The sequence below is a fragment of the Phaenicophaeus curvirostris genome, chromosome 5, assembly GCF_032191515.1.
Source record: "Phaenicophaeus curvirostris isolate KB17595 chromosome 5, BPBGC_Pcur_1.0, whole genome shotgun sequence".
Classification (NCBI taxonomy): domain Eukaryota; kingdom Metazoa; phylum Chordata; class Aves; order Cuculiformes; family Cuculidae; genus Phaenicophaeus; species Phaenicophaeus curvirostris.
This window is the reverse complement of record NC_091396.1, coordinates 1,843,368-1,860,313: the sequence shown is the minus strand read 5'-3', so window position 1 is coordinate 1,860,313 and position 16,946 is coordinate 1,843,368. Positions and strand designations below refer to the sequence as shown.

The following is a 16,946-nucleotide window of genomic DNA, read 5'->3' as shown; positions in this document are numbered from 1 at the left end:
CGTTGCTCCGAGCTGGTTCTGGGGGCACAGAAACCCTCAGAGGTGCTGGAGGGCAGCTCGGAGCGCACGGAGCCCTCTGGAATTCTCAGCCTGTTGCTCCGAGCTGGTTCTAGGGGACACAGGAGCCCCTCAGAGGTGTCCGAGGAGCCCCCAGCGCTGCCCTTTCCTCCCCCCACGTGCCCTTAAACCTTCTCCCCCCTCCCCTAAAAGCCCGTCCCGCGCTGGGAAGGCAAAGGAAAAGCCCTCCAGCTCCGTATAAAAGATCAACAACGTCATCGTTTATTACACAATTTCCAATCTATCTGTAAGACAAAACAAACCACCGGGAGCAGGAGGGGGGCAAGCGCCTCGCCGGGGGAGGGCAGGAACGGGGCTTTACCCCCCCACCCCCCTCACTGTTTGGAAATGAAACTAAAAATTTTGTGTCGTTAAGTAAAAAAACAGAATTCCCTTCCCCAGCGTTACCCCCCGGCACTTGCCTGCTGAGCCGGCGCCTCGGAATTTGTTACAAGATGGGCTTTTTTTGTTGTTTTTTCATATTATTTCAATCTAAAAAGGCCTCCAGAGCTGGTTTTTTTCCCCTGTTCAGCGGGTAATGCCGCTGGGCCAGGCTTTGGAAGTCACCCTGGGTCTTCTCAGTTCATCCTGATCCTCGCAGGCTTTCCTGCTGCGGCCAGAGGGACGCGTGCAGGACACCCTGGGTCTCCTTAGCTCATCCCAACCCTCCAAGCTCTCCCATTCCAGCCAGAGGGACGCGTGTGGGACACCCTGGGTCTCCTCGGCTCATCCTGACCCTTCTGAGCTCCACAATTCCAGCCAGAGGGATGCGTGTGGGACACCCTGGGTCTCCTCGGCTCATCCCAAGGCTCCTGGGTTCTCCTGCTCCACCCAGAGGGATGCCTGTGGGACACTGAGTCTCCTCAGCTCATCCTGGCCCTCCTGATCCAGCTGGAGGCACACATGTAGGACACCTTGAGTCTCCTCAGCTCATCCCAGCCCTCCAAGCTCTCCCATTCCAGCCAGAGGGACACACGTAGGACCCCTTGGGTCTCCTCAGCTCACCCCAACGCTCCCAGATTCTCCTGCTCCACCCAGAGGGATGGATGTGGGACACCCTGGGTCTCCTTGACTAATCCCAACACTCCAGGCTCTCCCATTCCAGCCACTGAGGTGCGTGTGGGACACCTTGAGTCTCCTCAGCTCATCCCAACGCTCCCAGATTCTCCGGCTTCAGCTGGAGAGACGCATGTGGGACACCCTGAGTCTCCTCAGCTTATCCCAACGCTCCCAGGCTCTCCAGCTCCCCCCAGAAGAACACATGTGGGAACCTCTGTGTTTCCTCAGCTCATCCCAACCCTCCAAACTCTCCCATTCCAGCCAGAGGGACACATGTGGGACACCTTGGGCCTCCTCAGCTCATCCCAACGCTCCCAGATTCTCCTGCTCCACCCAGAGGGATGCGTGTGAGACACTCTTGAGTCTCCTCAGCTCATCTCAACACTCCCAGACTCTCCTGCTCTTGCTGGAGGGATGCCTGTGGGACACCTTGGGTCTCCTCAGCTCATCCCAACGCTCCTAGATTCTCCGGCTCCATCCAGAGGGACGCGTGTGAGACATTCAGAGTCTCCTCAGCTCATCCCAACCCTCCTGGGTTCTCCTGCTCCGGCTGGAGAGGTGCGTGTGGGACACCTCGAGTCTCCTCAGCTCATCCCAACGCTCCCAGGCTCTTCCCTTCCAGCCAGGGAGCTGCGTGTGGTGGGACACCCGCTGCCTCCTCGCTTCATCCTGACCCTCCTGGGCTCTTCCTCACCAGCTGGAGGGACACCCGTGGGACACCTCGTGTCTCCTCAGCTCATCCCAACGCTCCCAGGCTCTCCCGCTGCAGCCGGTGGGACACGGGTGGGACCTGGGAGAGGCCACAGGGATGGGGAACTCGATCCGGGCCTGCGGGACACAACCAGGCTTCCTCTAAAACAAGGAAAGCGCTGGGGGAGAGGCCGGCTCCGCGCGGGGCCCTGCTGGCGCTTGGAAGCGGTTTGGGAAGTGGGAACGCCGGGGCGGAGAGAAGGGGGGCACCCCCAGCCCAGCTCCAGGCCCCCCGTGGAAGGGAGCGGATCCGGAAAACCAGGCCCCGGTGCTCCGCAGGGACGGCTCCATCCCCCTCTGGAGAGGAAAGGGCTCCCACCCCTCCCTCCATGGAATAAAAGCACCATTTCTCTTTGGGTCCGAGCGTCCACGGAGCGGAGCAGGGCGGCTGGGGCGTTCCCCCCTCTCCCTGGGAAGCAGCAGGAGCGGCGAGCGAGGGCCCCAAGGCCACGAGGTGTCGGTGGGAATCCCGCCGGGACGCGGCTTTCCTCGGGCGCCCGGAGAGCTGGGAATGGCAGGGAGGGGGCGGGGGGGGCGCGGAGCGGCCTCGCTCACGGAGTCCTGGTCGAGGTGAGGAGATACGAGTCCGTTAAAAACCACTTGGTGCCAAATCGCTGCAGGGAGAGACGAGAGGAGCGGTCAGAGAATCATCAGGTTGGAAAAGACCCACTGGATCATCGAGTCCAACCATTCCCTTCAATCACTAACCCATGTCCCTCAGCACCTCGGCCACCCGGCCCTTAAACCCCTCCAGGGAAGGGGACTCAACCCCCTCCCTGGGCAGCCTCAGACACTGCCCAGTGACCCTTTCCATGAAAAATCTTTTCCTGATTCCCTCTTGTCCTGTCCCTTGGGAGAAGAGCCCAGCTCCCTCCTCTCCACAACCTCCTCTCAGGGAGTTGCAGAGAGCAATGAGGTCTCCCCTCAGCCTCCTCTTCTCCAGGCTGAACCCCCCCAGCTCTCTCAGCCGCTCCTCTCCTTCTCCAGCCCCTTCCCCAGCTCCGTTCTCTTCTCTGCACTCGCTCCAGAGCCTCAACATCCTTCTTGTGGGGAGGGGCCCAGCACTGACCCCAGGATTCGAGGAGCGCTCTCCCCAGGGCCGAGGCCAGAGGGAGAAGAACCTCCCTGGCCCTGCTGGCCACGCCGGGTCTGATCCAAGCCCAGATGCCCTTGGCCTTCTTGGCCCCCTGGGCCCCTGCTGGCTCCTGTTCAGCCGCTGCCAACCAACCCCCTCCCAGCTCTGGTTCCTGGCTGGAGCTCCCACCATCCCGCACATCCTCACCCGTCTCAGTGGTGCCGATCCCGCTCTCTGTCCCTGTCCCGATGTCGCTCGTGCTCGCGGTTCCGCTCCTGGAAATAGTCCTCGTGCCGATCCTCGCTGTGGAGCAGGTCCCGGTGCCGCCGGCTGCTCTCGCGCGACCGGCTGGGAGAACGTTCCCGAGACCGGTGTCTTTTCCTGGAGAAGAGAAGCTTTCGGTCACCTCTGGTGGGGGGGTGGAAATTCCAAGGATGGAGCCGGTGGGATTCCAGGCGGGTGCAGGGAATCCCAGGCGTGTTCCGTACCTGGAGGAGCTGCTGCCACCGGAGCTGTAGGACTTGGCTTCGATGCCGTGCAGACAATCCTTGAGGGAGGAGAGGAGGACGCGGCAGCGCTCGTCGTTGGCCACGCGGGATTGTTTGATGACGGCGATGGCCGTGAGCAGCGTCTCGATGGCGTCGCTGTAGTCGCCTGCGGGGAGCGGAGAGGTCAGGGACACGGGGACAGAGGGACACAGAGGGACAGAAGGACACCGCGGGGGGACATGGAGTGACACGAGACACAGACACGGAGGGATGTGGAGGGATGGACAGAGGGACAGAGAGATGCAGGGACAGGGATGGATAGAGGGACACGTGGAGACAGGGGTGGACAGAGGGACACAGACGCAGGGACAGGGACACAGACGCAGGGACAGGGACACAGACGCAGGGACAGGGACACAGACGCAGGGACACAGAGAGAGGGACAGGGATGGACAGAGGGACACGGACAGGGATGGACAGAGGGACATGGAGAGAGATGCAGGGACAGGGATGGACAGAGGGACACAGAGAGAGACACAGGGATGGACAGAGGGACATGGAGAGACGCAGGGACAGGGATGGACAGAGGGACACATGGAGAGAGAAGCAGGGAGAGGGATAGACAGAGGGACACAGATGCACGGACAGGGATGGACAGAGGGACACATGGAGAGAGAAGCAGGAAGAGGGATGGACAGAGGGACACAGATGCACGGACAGGGATGGACAGAGGGACACATGGAGAGAGAAGCAGGGAGAGAGATGGACAGAGGCACACAGATGCACGGACAGGGATGGACAGAGGGACACAGACAGAGATTGACAGAGGGACATGGAGAGAGATGCAGGGACAGGGATGGACAGAGGGACAGGTGGAGACAGGGGTGGACAGAGGGACACAGATACAGGGACAGGGATGGACACAGGGACACAGAGAAAGGGACAGGGATGGACAGAGGGACATGGAGAGAGATGCAGGGACAGGGATGGACAGAGGGACACGTGGAGACAAGGGTGGACAGAGGGACACAGATGCAGGGATACAGACGCAGAGACAGGGATGGACGGGGGGACACAGATACACAGACAGGAATGGACAGAGGGACACAGAGACAGGGATTGGCAGAGGGATACAGAGAGATGCAGAGACAGGGATGGACAGAGGGACACGGAGAGACGTGGGACAGGGATGGACAGAGGGACACATGGAGAGAGAAGCAGGGACAGGGATGGACAGAGGGACACAAACACACAGGGAGAGGGATGGACAGAGGGATACAGAGACGCACGGACAGGGATGGACAGAGGGACACAGGTGCATGGACAGGGATGGACAGAGGGACACAGGCGCACGGAGACAGGGATGGACAGAGGGACACGGGGACACAAATGAGCACACGGGGACAGGGACAGAGGGACACAGACGGAAACACGAGGATGGATGACAGAGAGGGACACAGAGACGGAGACAAGGGGACCAGGACAGAGGGACACAGACGCTGGGACAGGGACAGAGGGACACATGAGGAAACGTGAGGATGGATGGACAGAGAGGGACACAGAGAAGGACACAAGGGGACAGGGACAGAGGGACACAGGGGGACCGGAACAGACAGAAGGACACGGTCACCGTTACCTGCACTGGCCCCGGACACGGCCTTGGAGATGGCGCTGCTGGAGATGGCGCGGTTGCGGTTCATGATCTCCTCAAACTCCCCCTCGGTCACGGCGGGAGGCGCGGGGCCGAGCTCCCGGCTGGGCAGGAGACACAAACACTGGGCTGAGACCAACGGCAGGAGGTTCAACGGGGCCAAACGCCGGGTCCTGCCCTTGGGGCACAACAACCCTGAGCAGCTCCAGCCTAGGAGAAGGCTGGCTGGAAACTGCCTGGAGGAGAAGGACCCGGGGGGGGGTTGGTTGAACAGGAGCCAGCAGGGGCCCAGGGGGCCAAGAAGGCCAAGGGCATCTGGGCTTGGAGCAGACCCGGCGTGGCCAGCAGGGCCAGGGAGGTTCTTCTCCCTCTGGCCTCGGCCCTGGGGAGAGCGCTCCTCGAATCCTGGGGTCAGTGCTGGGCCCCTCCCCACAAGAAGGATGTTGAGGCTCTGGAGCGAGTGCAGAGAAGAGAACGGAGCTGGGGAAGGGGCTGGAGAAGAAGAGGAGCGGCTGAGAGAGCTGGGGGGGTTCAGCCTGGAGAAGAGGAGGCTGAGGGGAGACCTCCTTGCTCTCTGCAACTCCCTGAGAGGAGGTTGTGGAGAGGAGGGAGCTGGGCTCTTCTCCCAAGGGACAGGGGACAGGACGAGAGGGAATGGCCTCAAGCTCCAGCAGGGGAGGGTCAGCCTGGACAGCAGGAAAAAAAATTTCCCAGAAAGGTGTGCGAGGCTGCCCAGGGAGGGGGTTGAGTCCCCTTCCCTGGAGGGGTTTAAGGGCCGGGTGGCCGAGGTGCTGAGGGACGTGGGTTAGTGATTGATGGGAATGGTTGGACTCGATGATCCAGTGGGTCTCTTCCAACCCGGTGATTCTATGATTCTATGAAACCAGGAGGTCACCCCCCAAAACTCCCTCGTGTGCCCCCCCTTTCCTCCCCGCCGGCCCCCCTCTCACCTGCTGTGGTTGTAGGGAGCCACGGCTTTGCCGTAGGTGTCCGGCGGAGGCCCCAGGGCGGCGGTGGGAGGGGGGAAGAAGGCAGGGTTGAGGTGCAGGGCGGGGGGCACGGCCCCCGGGGGCGGCACAGCGAGGTGCGGGGGCAGCCGGGGCGGCGGGGGCATGAGGTGCTGGTAGTGGATGCCGGGAGGAGGAGGGGGGACGCCGAACGCGGAGGAGAGGGGAGGCGGGGGGGGCAGAGGTGGTGGGGGGAGCCCCATGAGGGGGAGGGCGCCGGGGGGGCGGTTGAAAAAAGGCAGGACCGAAGGGGGTTTCTCCACGCGGGCGGGAGGCAAAGCGTTCTCCGTCGGCGTGGCGCGGCCGTCCACCAAGTCCATGGAATCCCGAGAGTGAGCTCGGGGCGGAACACCTGGAACGGGACAAGAAAAGAGCCGGGAGGTGCTGCCAGACGGCCTCCAGGTCTTGGAGAGCTTCCCCTCCTCTTCCTCCCCACCCCTAGTGCAAGGACCTCCAGGTCTTGGAGAACTCCCCCTCGCCACCCATAGTGCAAGGACCTCCAGGTCTTTGAGAACTTCTCCTCCTCACCCCTAATGCAAGGGCCTCCAGGTCTTGGAGACCTTCTCCTCCTCTTCCTCCCCACCCCTAATGCAAGGACCTCCAGGTCTTGGAGAAGTCCTCCTCCCCATCCACACTGCAAGGTCCTCCAGGTCTTGGAGGATTCCTCCTCCCCATCCATACTGCAAGGTCCTCCAGGTCTTTGAGAACTCCTCTTACACCCCACCCATAGTGCAAGGACCTCGGGGTCTTGGAGACCTTCTCCTTCTCTTCCTCCCCACCCCTAATGCAAGGGCCTCCAGGTCTTGGAGAATTCCTCCTCCCCACCCATAGTGCAAGGACCTCCAGGTCTTGGAGACATTCTCCACCCCACCCCTAGTGCAAGGACCTCCAGGTCTTTGAGAATGTCTCCTCACCCCTAATGCAAGAACCTCCGTGTCTTTGAGAACTCCCCCTCTCCACCCACACTGCAAGGGCCTCCAGGTCTTGGAGAGCTCCTCCTCTTCCTCCCCTCCCCTAATGCAAGGGCCTCCAGGTCCTGGAGACCTTCTCCTCCTCCTCCTCCCCACCCACAGCGCTAGGAGCATCCCCTCCCACAGCCCAAGGAGAGCTCAAGGTGCCCAGGGAAAAGATTCAGCCAACCAAACGTAGCCTCCGCTTCCACGTGTCTCCAAGAGGGAACCAGCTCACACAGAGCCCCAGGAACGCTCACTCCCAGCCTGTGCGGCTCTGTGGAAGCCGCCAAGCAAGCAAGTTTGAGGGAGAGAAGCAAAAAGGCCCCAAGAAATGGCAAGAGGTCCCCAACAGAGAGATCGCCGAGACCCTGAAGATGTTTAACGACCCCGAGAGGCTGCGATGCGCACGCAGGCTCTGAAAGGCCTGAGGAATACAAGGGGGTAGAACCCAAACGCTGAGCGCAACGAAGCTGGAGGAAGGAAAATTCTGCCCTCAAAGAGATGGACAAGAATCCCTGCTGCGTCCAAAGAGGTTTTGAGGATGAGAGAGGAGAGGTGGGACGGAGGACGTCGCCTCTTCAAGGCCCACGGGGCAGCTACGGCTCCAACAGCCACCAAACGGAGCACGGTGCCAGCACCAAAGCTCCACATCAGAGCACGGCCCTCGGGAAGAGGCTGAAACTCAGCCTCTCCGTGCCCGGAAAGGCGAGGGGTGGGAGAAGGGATCATGCTCTGCTCGACCAAAACACACGGGCAGGTCGGGCGCGGCCTAACAAAAAGCTCACGGCAGATACGGGAGGTGAAAGGAGGGGGCGAAGGTCACAGCTACTCGGCCAGGGCGCTTAAAAAAAGGGTTTTTCCTTGAGTGAAACGAGCCACGGGATCTACAACGACCACAGCCGGCCAAGAGCACCTCCTCGTACGCCCTCCTGCTGAGAAAATCCCTCACAGCTCCGCGGAGCATCCTGGCACGGGGCCGGGGAGTCACATCGCTGCGGAGTGAGGCGAGGACCACCTATTGCCACTGTAGAAAGCCCACGGCCAGGCCCCAGCTGGAATATTGAGTCCAGTGTTGGGCACCTTACCTCCGCAGGGATGGACAAATTCTGGAGGAGATCCAGAGAAGAGCTACTAATAGATATGGAGGGTCTTAGCTATGTTGATAGGCTGAAGAGCTTAAGCCCATTCAGTTTGGAGAGGAGGAGGAGGAGGCTACGAGGGATCTTCGCAGTGTGTGAGCACCTAAAAGGGGATCATAAAGACTCGGGTCAGGATCTAATCAAACTCGGTAGCAACAGGAAACAACCCACAGGGGATTCCTGGCAGCAGTTCCCTCCCCAAACCCCGAGGGTCTCGGTGAGTCCAGCCTGGGAATCTGCGGGGCCCGCGGGAGCTGCAGGGAGGCACGGAGATCCCCGCACCCGGCACGTGACTTCGCCTCAACTCACGTTTACGAGCCTGCGCCTCAAACTGTGACAGGTTCTGCCGGGTCGCCAGCCTCACCTCCACCTTGTCTCCGTTGAGGATTTTGCCTGGAAGGAGCTCCAGGAGTTTGTGGACCGAGTTTTCAGAGGCGACCACCACCTCTGCGTACCTGCGGGAAAGCAGGTCAGGCAAGGAGACATCACCCTCTGGAATAGGATAAGGACCCACAGGGCTTCATCCATCCCCACAGCACCACCTCCCGCTGCCTTCCCTGGGGTTCCACGTCCCCTCCTCCCTTCCCCACGCTCTTTGGGAGCCTCCATTCCAGCTCCAGGTGGGCTGCGCATCACCTGGGCCAGCCAGAAAAAGTATCAGCTGCCCTCTCTACCGTCCACAAGGCAGAGGAGGTGGTTTTGAGGGCCCGGTTCCCCGATTCCCGCTCGGCTCTCACCCTTTTGATTGGCCATTGGCTCTGTTCTCTGCAAATTTCAGCTCCACGACGTCGTAGACACCAACCGAGCGGATGGTTTGGATGAGCTGCTGGTCAGTCGTCCACTGTGGAGACGGGAAGAGAGGTTTCAGCTCACAGGCTTATAAACATCGGCATCCTCAGAGCCCCCACGGGGTATTTAAAACCAGCCTCGAGCCCTGGACACGGCTGCAAGACGTTTCTACTCTCTGGATAAGACAGAGCCTTCCAAAAAGTGTCCCTGTATCCATCAACGGGAGGAGGGAACTCATCATGCAGCCCCAAGGAGGCAGAGCCAGGCGCGAGCAGCAGCCAGAACAAGGGAGGCTCTACAGTCGCTGGTCGCTTGCCTCAGATCAGGCCAGAAGCCCCTCAAAGCTATGAACCCCTTTTCCCTGAGGATCAGGAGGACCCCAAGATCCAACCTTGGATTCCTCCCCCAAGGACCACAAGGTCCAGCCCCGCTCAGGACACTGGGTCAGCATGGACTGAGGAGGAACAGCACCCCCAGAGAGCCCTTCAGGGGTTTCCCTGGAGGACAAGGCACCACAGGAGACCCAAACTGAATGGGTGGGTTGTCTGGAGATCCCCTGGCAGGGAAGCACAACCAGGAAGCATCTTGGCTTGGATCAGACCCGGCGTGGCCAGCAGGGCCAGGGAGGTTCTTCTCCCTCTGGCCTCGGCCCTGGGGAGAGCGCTCCTCGAATCCTGGGGTCAGTGCTGGGCCCCTCCCCACAAGAAGGATGTTGAGGCTCTGGAGCGAGTGCAGAGAAGAGAACGGAGCTGGGGAAGGGGCTGGAGAAGAAGAAGAGCGGCTGAGAGAGCTGGGGGGGTTCAGCCTGGAGAAGAGGAGGCTGAGGGGAGACCTCATTGCTCTCTGCAACTCCCTGAGAGGAGGTTGTGGAGAGGAGGGAGCTGGGCTCTTCTCCCAAGGGACAGGGGACAGGACGAGAGGGAATGGCCTCAAGCTCCACCAGGGGAGGGTCAGGATGGACAGCAGGAAAAAATATTTCCTGGCAAGGGTGATTGGGCAGTGTCCGAGGCTGCCCAGGGAGGGGGTTGAGTCCCCTTCCCTGGAGGGGTTTAAGGGCCGGGTGGCCGAGGTGCTGAGGGACATGGGTTAGTGATTGACGGGAATGGTTGGACTCGATGATCCGGTGGGTCTCTTCCAACCTGGTGATTCTCTGACGCGATTCCACTCACCCAGGAGAAGCTGCCCACGTAGACGGCGGCTCTCTTGTTGCGCAGGCCGCTGTACGTGTACAGGATGGCAGGAGCTTTGTTGTTGGGTTTGGGGGAGGGTTCCTGGCGGATCTCTGGGGGAGGCTCCGAGCTGCTGGTGCGGCTTTCGGCGGGCTGCGAGCTGGCTGCTAACACGTCGTCGTACAGATCCATCTGATCGGCATTACTGAACTCCGAGTCCTGCCAGGGGAGAGAGCATGAGCACCTCTGGGGGTGAAACTGCACCTCTGAGCAGGATCTGTGGGTTGTTCAGAGCCTCAACAGGCTGCTGGAAGACAATCCTGGAGTCCTCCAACATCCTCTGTGAGACACCAACCACCACAGGAGATGTTTCAAAGTCACCTTGTGGTGCGGCTCTGCCACAGGTGCCCCACCATGCCAGGGACTATGGAAGAAAAATGTTGGAGACTAAGAAGTTTCTTTCCCAGTTTGCAAACCAGTTGTCCCAATTCCCCAGGAGCTCTCTAGAGCCAAGCCGAGTCAAAAAGTGTCCATGGAATCGTGGAACGATTTGGGATGGAAGGGACCTCAAAGCCCATCCAGTTTCAACACCTCCCACTGGATCAGGGGCTCCAAGCCCCATGCAACCTGGCCTTGAACCCCTCCAGTGATGGGGCAGCCACCCCTGCTCTGGGCAACCCGCACCAGGGCCTCCCCACCCTCACAGCAAAACATTTCTCCCCAAGATCCCATCTCCATCTCCCCTCTTGCAGCTCCAAACCCTTCCCCCTCGTCCTCTCCCTGCCCTCCCTGATCCAGAGCCCCTCCCCTGCTTCCCTGGAGCCCCTTTCAGTCCTGGAAGCTGCTCTAAGGTCTCCCCACAGCCTTCTCCTCTCCAGCCTCAACAACCCCAACTCTCTCCTCGCACAGGAGGTTCTCCAGCCCTTGGATCATCTCCGTGGCCTCCTCTGCACTCCCTCCAGCAGCTCCGTGTCCTCCCTGTGCTGAGGATCCAGAACTGGACTCGGGGCTCCAGGTGGGTCTCCCCGAGCAGAGCAGAGGGGCAGGATCCCCTCCCTCCCTGCTGCTCCCACGGCTCTGGATGCAGCCCAGGACATGGGTGGGAGCGCACGTTGCCCGCTCACGTTGAGCTTCTCCTTCCCAGCACCCCAAGTCCTTCTCCTCAGCGCTGCTCCCAATCCATTCACCTCAGGTCTGTTTGCAGCAAGCAGAAGCATGAAGCCAAGGCAAACAGATCCAGCACCCACTATCTCTTAGGAGCCAGCTCCTCTCACCCAGATCCCTGTCCTCCCAGCTCATGCCACCGTGCCGTGCCCTCTTTCAACACTTCATTTTTGCCTCCCCATGCTTCCCCCCAGCCCAGGAGCTCCGTCCACACCGCGCTGCTCTTCCCCACAGCAAATTCATGCTGTGCCGTCGGCTCACGACCACCCCTTGCTCCTGGGATCCACCACAGCGGCTTGGACAAGGTGGAAAACTCCTCCTGCACAAATCCAGTCTCTCCACCCAGCCAAGCAGCGACACAAGCCCCAAAACAACAGGACTGACACCTCCCTTCCCAAAACCAAGGATAACCAGTGCCATAAAGATAAGGTGATGGGCTCTGCTTTGCAATGCCCGACATAAAATGAGCCAGCAGTGGCCCAGGGGGCCAAGAAGGCCAAGGGCATCTGGGCTTGGATCAGACCCGGTGTGGCCAGCAGGGCCAGGGAGGTTCTTCTCCCTCTGGCCTCGGCCCTGGGGAGAGCGCTCCTCGAATCCTGGGGTCAGTGCTGGGCCCCTCCCCACCAGAAGGATGTTGAGGCTCTGGAGCGAGTGCAGAGAAGAGAATGGAGCTGGGGAAGGGGCTGGAGAAGAAGAGGAGCGGCTGAGAGAGCTGGGGGGGTTCAGCCTGGAGAAGAGGAGGCTGAGGGGAGACCTCCTTGCTCTCTGCAACTCCCTGAGAGGAGGTTGTGGAGAGGAGGGAGCTGGGCTCTTCTCCCAAGGGACAGGCCGAGAGGGAATGGCCTCAAGCTCCACCAGGGGAGGGTCAGGCTGGACAGCAGGAAAAAATATTTCCTGGAAAGGGTGATTGGGCAGTGTCCGAGGCTGCCCAGGGAGGGGGTTGAGTCCCCTTCCCTGGAGGGGTTTAAGGGCCGGGTGGACGAGGTGCTGAGGGACATGGGTTAGTGATTGATGGGGATGGTTTGACTTGATGATCCAGTGGGTCTTTTGCAACCTGGTAATTCTATGATTCTATGATAAACCTGGAGCATTTTTCCATCTAAGAGATGGAAAACAAGAGGAATACTCCAAGAAGCAGAGCCACAAGGCTTTAACCCACTGGCAACCGGTGCTGGGGCAATTTTCCACACCCCATTAGCTACAAACCTGTTGCTTTTCCACCCCTGGAGCTCCAGCTCACGCCTTGGGGCGCAGAGGGCTGGCTCACCAGGATGTCAGCTGCCCTGAACAAAGGGACAAGACACAACTTGCTCCTCCAGGAAGAATCTCACCTTCTGTCAGAGTGCTAGGGCAAGAGTTCAGTGGAGGAAAACCACAGAACAGCCTCTCGCTCCTGGGCAGGGCAGAAGATTCCAAACAAATCCAGCCTGGGGGCTGCACACCCACCCTCAGACTCTGGGTTTGGGGCCAGCAGAGCCTTTCCTCAGCGTAGGAGCGACACGCGGCGTCTCCTCTCAGCTGCACAGCTTTGCACGGCACCAACCAGGCGCCGAGGAAGCTCGTGCACTGCGAACTCGAGCGTCCTAGATCTGCCTTCCAATTCCCACTCTGTTCCGAGCTATATTTAATTTGGAGTGTACAGCGAGCGCTGTGTTTACTACAGAGCTCCAGACTAATTGCTCGCCCGGATTCAGCGCGCGCTGAGCAGCTTCACAGGCTACAAATTACTACGTTGCTATCTGTCCCACGGAAGCAACACGGAGGTCCTGTACAGCACAAAAACCAGAGGCTCCGCTCCCAGATTTTTAATTCCAGGACTTTAAAGGCATTTTGGACAACATCCTCTGCTAGAGAGCACGCAAGGTGGTTATATCCCCTCTGCTGTGGCAGCCAGGGAAGTTCATACACACGATACAGCTCTTTGCGAGCCCGAGGAAGCGATGGGAAAGGGCTCACAGCTTCCAAAGAGTCACAGAAACATAAAACTGGAACCATTTTTCCCCAGACACTCTTCCCGATGGCCACGTTCATTTCTAAGGCAAGCTGTTAACTTTTACATCCGGCTATTTCAGCCGCAAGAGCCGATAAAAAGGTTACAGGAATCTCAACAGGGAGCAGTATTTTTGTACTCATTCTGAAAACAGCTCCGCTGCTCCGTTAATCCACCTCCCACGCTCCTACCCCCTCCGAGCGCCGCTGGACACGGCCCAAGGCTGGAAGATTTCTGCCTGCAAGTTTCAGAGTGAAGAAAAATCACTCGGTTACGCTCCTCAGGGGATGCTCCTGGGGAGTTTTTAGGGATCCTCTGGGTCCGTTCAATCTTTAATGCTCTCCCTTAAAAACAAACCATCCGAAGGGAAGAGGATGCGGTACTCACAGCCCCAGCGCTCCCCTCGCTGCTCTCACACTGAATTTGTGGATCGAAACACAGAAGCAGGAGGCTTCTCGCATCACACCCTCGCTGCTATTCAAACCCCAGCATGGCAACCGTGCCCCAAAGCCACGTGAGGCACCTTGTGAAGACGCTAAGTGCTATCAGCCATCGTTTCCACGTCTGCTGCGGGATTCGGAACCGCATCGGTGCTCCTGGTGAGCTGCAGGGACCACGGAGCAGCCAGGGCACCTTCCCACCACGCTCTGATCCCGTGTGTGGATTCACTCCGGGTTCCTTCCTGCCGTCGCGCAGCCCGAGGCAAGCGGGATGCTGGAGTTGGCATCCTCCATAATTACTTCCAGCTTTACAAAGCCTCCATCTTCTTCGCTGTGTCAAACATCTTCTGTGTCCTGACCCCAAGCCCTCCGTTAAATCATTCCATACGTTTTCCCACTGTGCAGCCGGGCTTGCTCCATCCTCCTCCTAACGCTGCTTAATTTCTTTACTCCCAAAGACTTGACCGAGGCCAGATTTGACCCAGGGACCCTCTCAGCTCCCCAGCAGACATTCCTGCATCACCTCAAGCTTTCACCTTTCCTGCTCTGAGACCTGCAGGCACAAGCAGGACCGCTCCGTAGAGAGCCCATAAAATCCCTCATTTCTGCTACTCCCCTCGCCCTCCAAGTCATTCCAGACGGCGCAGCTCGTCTCTCCAGTCAGGAAACACCAGAGCTGCGTTCCCTGCTTCCTTTTCGCATCTAGAGTGAAGTTTCCTGCTTACTCTGTGCACTCCTAAACTCCACCCCATGCATTTTCTTGCTCCGCACCTTCCACCCTTATCCCTCTCCAGCTCTTCCTTCTGCTCCCAATTCCAGATGCTGTTAAAAGCTAATTCCATGAACACACACACACACACACAGAGGCCATTCCTGCACTGAGGCTCCTCCAGTTAATCCCAGCAGAACCACGGGATGGTTTAATACACAGGGAGTCAGGTTTACTCCAAGAGTTTTCCAGGAAGGACCCAGGAAACGGTGCTTCAGTCGGAGGGCAGAAAGCACCTTGCAGTCCTCACCAGTTCACGTGGTTTCTGCCAGGTCGCTTTTCCCCATCCCATCATCTCCCACTCCCCAAGGATGGATCGTTCCCAGCTTCTCCTCAGCCCTCCGGGAGCTCCAGGCCATTCCTTTCTCCACGTTCCACTTCCTGCACCTTGTTTTCTAGCAAGAACCAGCCTTTCTCCATGCGTTTCCCATGACAGTTTTCCATCTCTGAACATCACATCCACCTTTTCCAATCCCTGAACTCCCTAAAACCTGCTGCTCCAACAGCTACACCCCAAATTTCTCTCCCATTTCTCCCTGCAAGTCCCATCCGCACGTTGAGCTTCTGGAGGAACATCCAGAAAGATGTGAAATTCCCAGCTTAGCACGGCAGCCACCGGGATTTGGGAACAGCCCCTGTCCATAGGGACATGGAATGACTTTTTTTCTGGGAACATCAGTTGCATCCTCAACCTCTGCTCGGCATGTACGCGGCTACATCCATGCTAACGACTCCAGCGCCTCGTTAACGAGCTGGCTGACACTGCTGTCTCCCAGAAAATGGGATCTGTCTACCCAAAGAAAAGGGAGGCTCTGCCTCACTCAGAAAAAGGGGTCGGTTCCCTCGTAGAAAAGAGGAAATCGGTCCTGCTTCCCCTATATAAAGAGGAATCTGTTCCCTCAGAAAATGGAAGATCTGCTCCCTCAAGAAAAGGAGGAATCTGTTCCCCTCCAATTCAGAGGGATGGGATCTGTCTCCCGTCCTCCTCCCACCTGAAAAAGAAGAATCTGCTCCCTCAGGAAAGAGGAGCGGGATCTGTCTCCCGTCCTCCTCCCACCTGAAAAAGAGAAATCTGCTCCCCCAGAAAACAGGGGGGGATCTGCTCCCCCCAGCTCAGTGTCCGGACACGCTCCTCACCTGGTTGAATTCCTCGTCGGCGTAAATATCGATCAGATCCACTCCCTCGGACATATTTCCAGAGACGGGAGCAGGAGCCCGGGCTGGAACCGGGGCCAAGCAGGAAGACGGAAGGGGCTCTGGAGTGGGGTGAGAAGGAGAAGAGGGTCAGTGGGGTTCAAGGGCCCCCCCCTTCCCTGCAGGCACCCCCCAACCCCAGGACAATCCCACCTGACCCCTCCCACCCCTTTCCCCTAGTCTTTGGCAACCCCTGGGGGCAACAACCCCTCTCAGAGGGGCAATAAACCTCTCACGGGGGGAAGAAACCGCCCCCCCTTCTCATCAGGGAGGGGGCAATTAACCCTCTCGCTTGGGGGCGGGCAACAACCCTCTCTGAGAGCAACCAGCCCTCTCTTAGGGGGGCAATTAACCCTCTCAGGGGTGCAATTAACTCTCCCATGGGGAGGGGCAAGCAGCCCACTCTCAGGAGGGGAATTAACATTCTCAGAGGGGAAACCCACCCTCCTGTGAGGGGGGGCAATTAACCCTCTCGGGGTGGGGGGCAACCAACCTCCTTCTCAGGGGAGCAATTAACCCTCTTGGGGGGAATAACCATCCCATTCTCTTGGGGGGATTAATGCTCTCGGGGGGGCAACCGCCTCACTCTCAGGGGAGCAATTAAACTTCTGTCTCTGGGGGGCAACTAACCTGCTCAGGGGGGCAACTAACCCTCTCGGGGTGGGGGATTAACACTCTTAGGGGAACAATTAAACTTCTGTCTCTGGGGGGCAACTAACCTGCTCAGGGGGGCAACTAACCCTCTCGGGGGGGGTGGGATTAACACTCTTGAGGGAACAACAGCCTCACTCTTAGGGGAACAATTAAACTTCTGTCTCTGGGGGGCAACTAACCTGCTCAGAGAGGCAACTAACCCTCTCACGGGGGGGGGGGGCAACTAAGACCCTCGAGGGGGCAACCTCAGCCTGTCCCTTCCCATCCCACGCCAAGAGCCCCCCCCAATCCAAGCCTAAGGGCCCTGAGTCCCCTCAAACTCCGGTATCGTCCCCCCGCCCCAAGCTTCGAGGCCCCAGGGGGGACACCACGGCCCCCCCCCCCGCCCCGCGCTCCCCGCGGCGGCAGCGTCGCCGCCTCCCCCCGGGTCTGAGCCCCCGCTACGGCCTCATCGCGGGGGTGTGAGGGGAGGGGGTCGGGGTTCTCGGCACCCCCCACCCCGGCCCGTTACCGCCAAGCAGGCCCCGAGCGCGCCAACCGCCCTCACCGCCAGCGCCTCCGACCGCCGCCGCCGCGCCTCTTCCGGTCCGGGCCACGC

At 59.5% G+C, this 16,946-nt stretch overlaps 1 protein-coding gene across 2 annotated transcripts; it reads right to left on the bottom strand.

Moving 5' to 3' along the window:
- Window positions 1–258: 258 nt before the first annotated feature.
- CPSF7 (cleavage and polyadenylation specific factor 7) lies at window positions 259–16,934 on the bottom strand. 2 transcript variants are annotated; one of them, XM_069857263.1, is made up of 10 exons: window positions 16,860–16,934; window positions 15,638–15,756; window positions 10,138–10,356; window positions 8,917–9,020; window positions 8,489–8,634; window positions 6,031–6,439; window positions 5,066–5,184; window positions 3,430–3,595; window positions 3,149–3,322; window positions 259–2,480 (listed from the first exon to the last, which is right to left on the bottom strand). In XM_069857263.1, the coding sequence occupies exons 2-9, from the start codon at window positions 15,689–15,691 to the stop codon at window positions 3,154–3,156; spliced, it is 1,386 nt and encodes a 461-aa protein (XP_069713364.1). In that variant the 5' UTR covers window positions 15,692–15,756; window positions 16,860–16,934; the 3' UTR covers window positions 259–2,480; window positions 3,149–3,153. The 2 variants fall into 2 exon arrangements, with proteins under 2 accessions (XP_069713364.1, XP_069713365.1); XM_069857264.1 differs by having other exon boundaries at window positions 16,896–16,917.
- Window positions 16,935–16,946: the final 12 nt, after the last annotated feature.

Excerpts from the sequence above, each read along its gene's own strand:
- CPSF7 (XM_069857263.1), bottom strand. The coding sequence starts at position 15,691 with ATGTCCGAGGGAGTGGATCTGATCGATATTTACGCCGACGAGGAATTC. Across the intron at positions 6,440-8,488 it reads TGAGGCGCAGGCTCGTAAAC|GTGTTCCGCCCCGAGCTCAC; the intron begins GTGAGTTGAGGC and ends GTCCCGTTCCAG. Across the intron at positions 3,323-3,429 it reads GGTGGCAGCAGCTCCTCCAG|GAAAAGACACCGGTCTCGGG; the intron begins GTACGGAACACG and ends TCTCTTCTCCAG.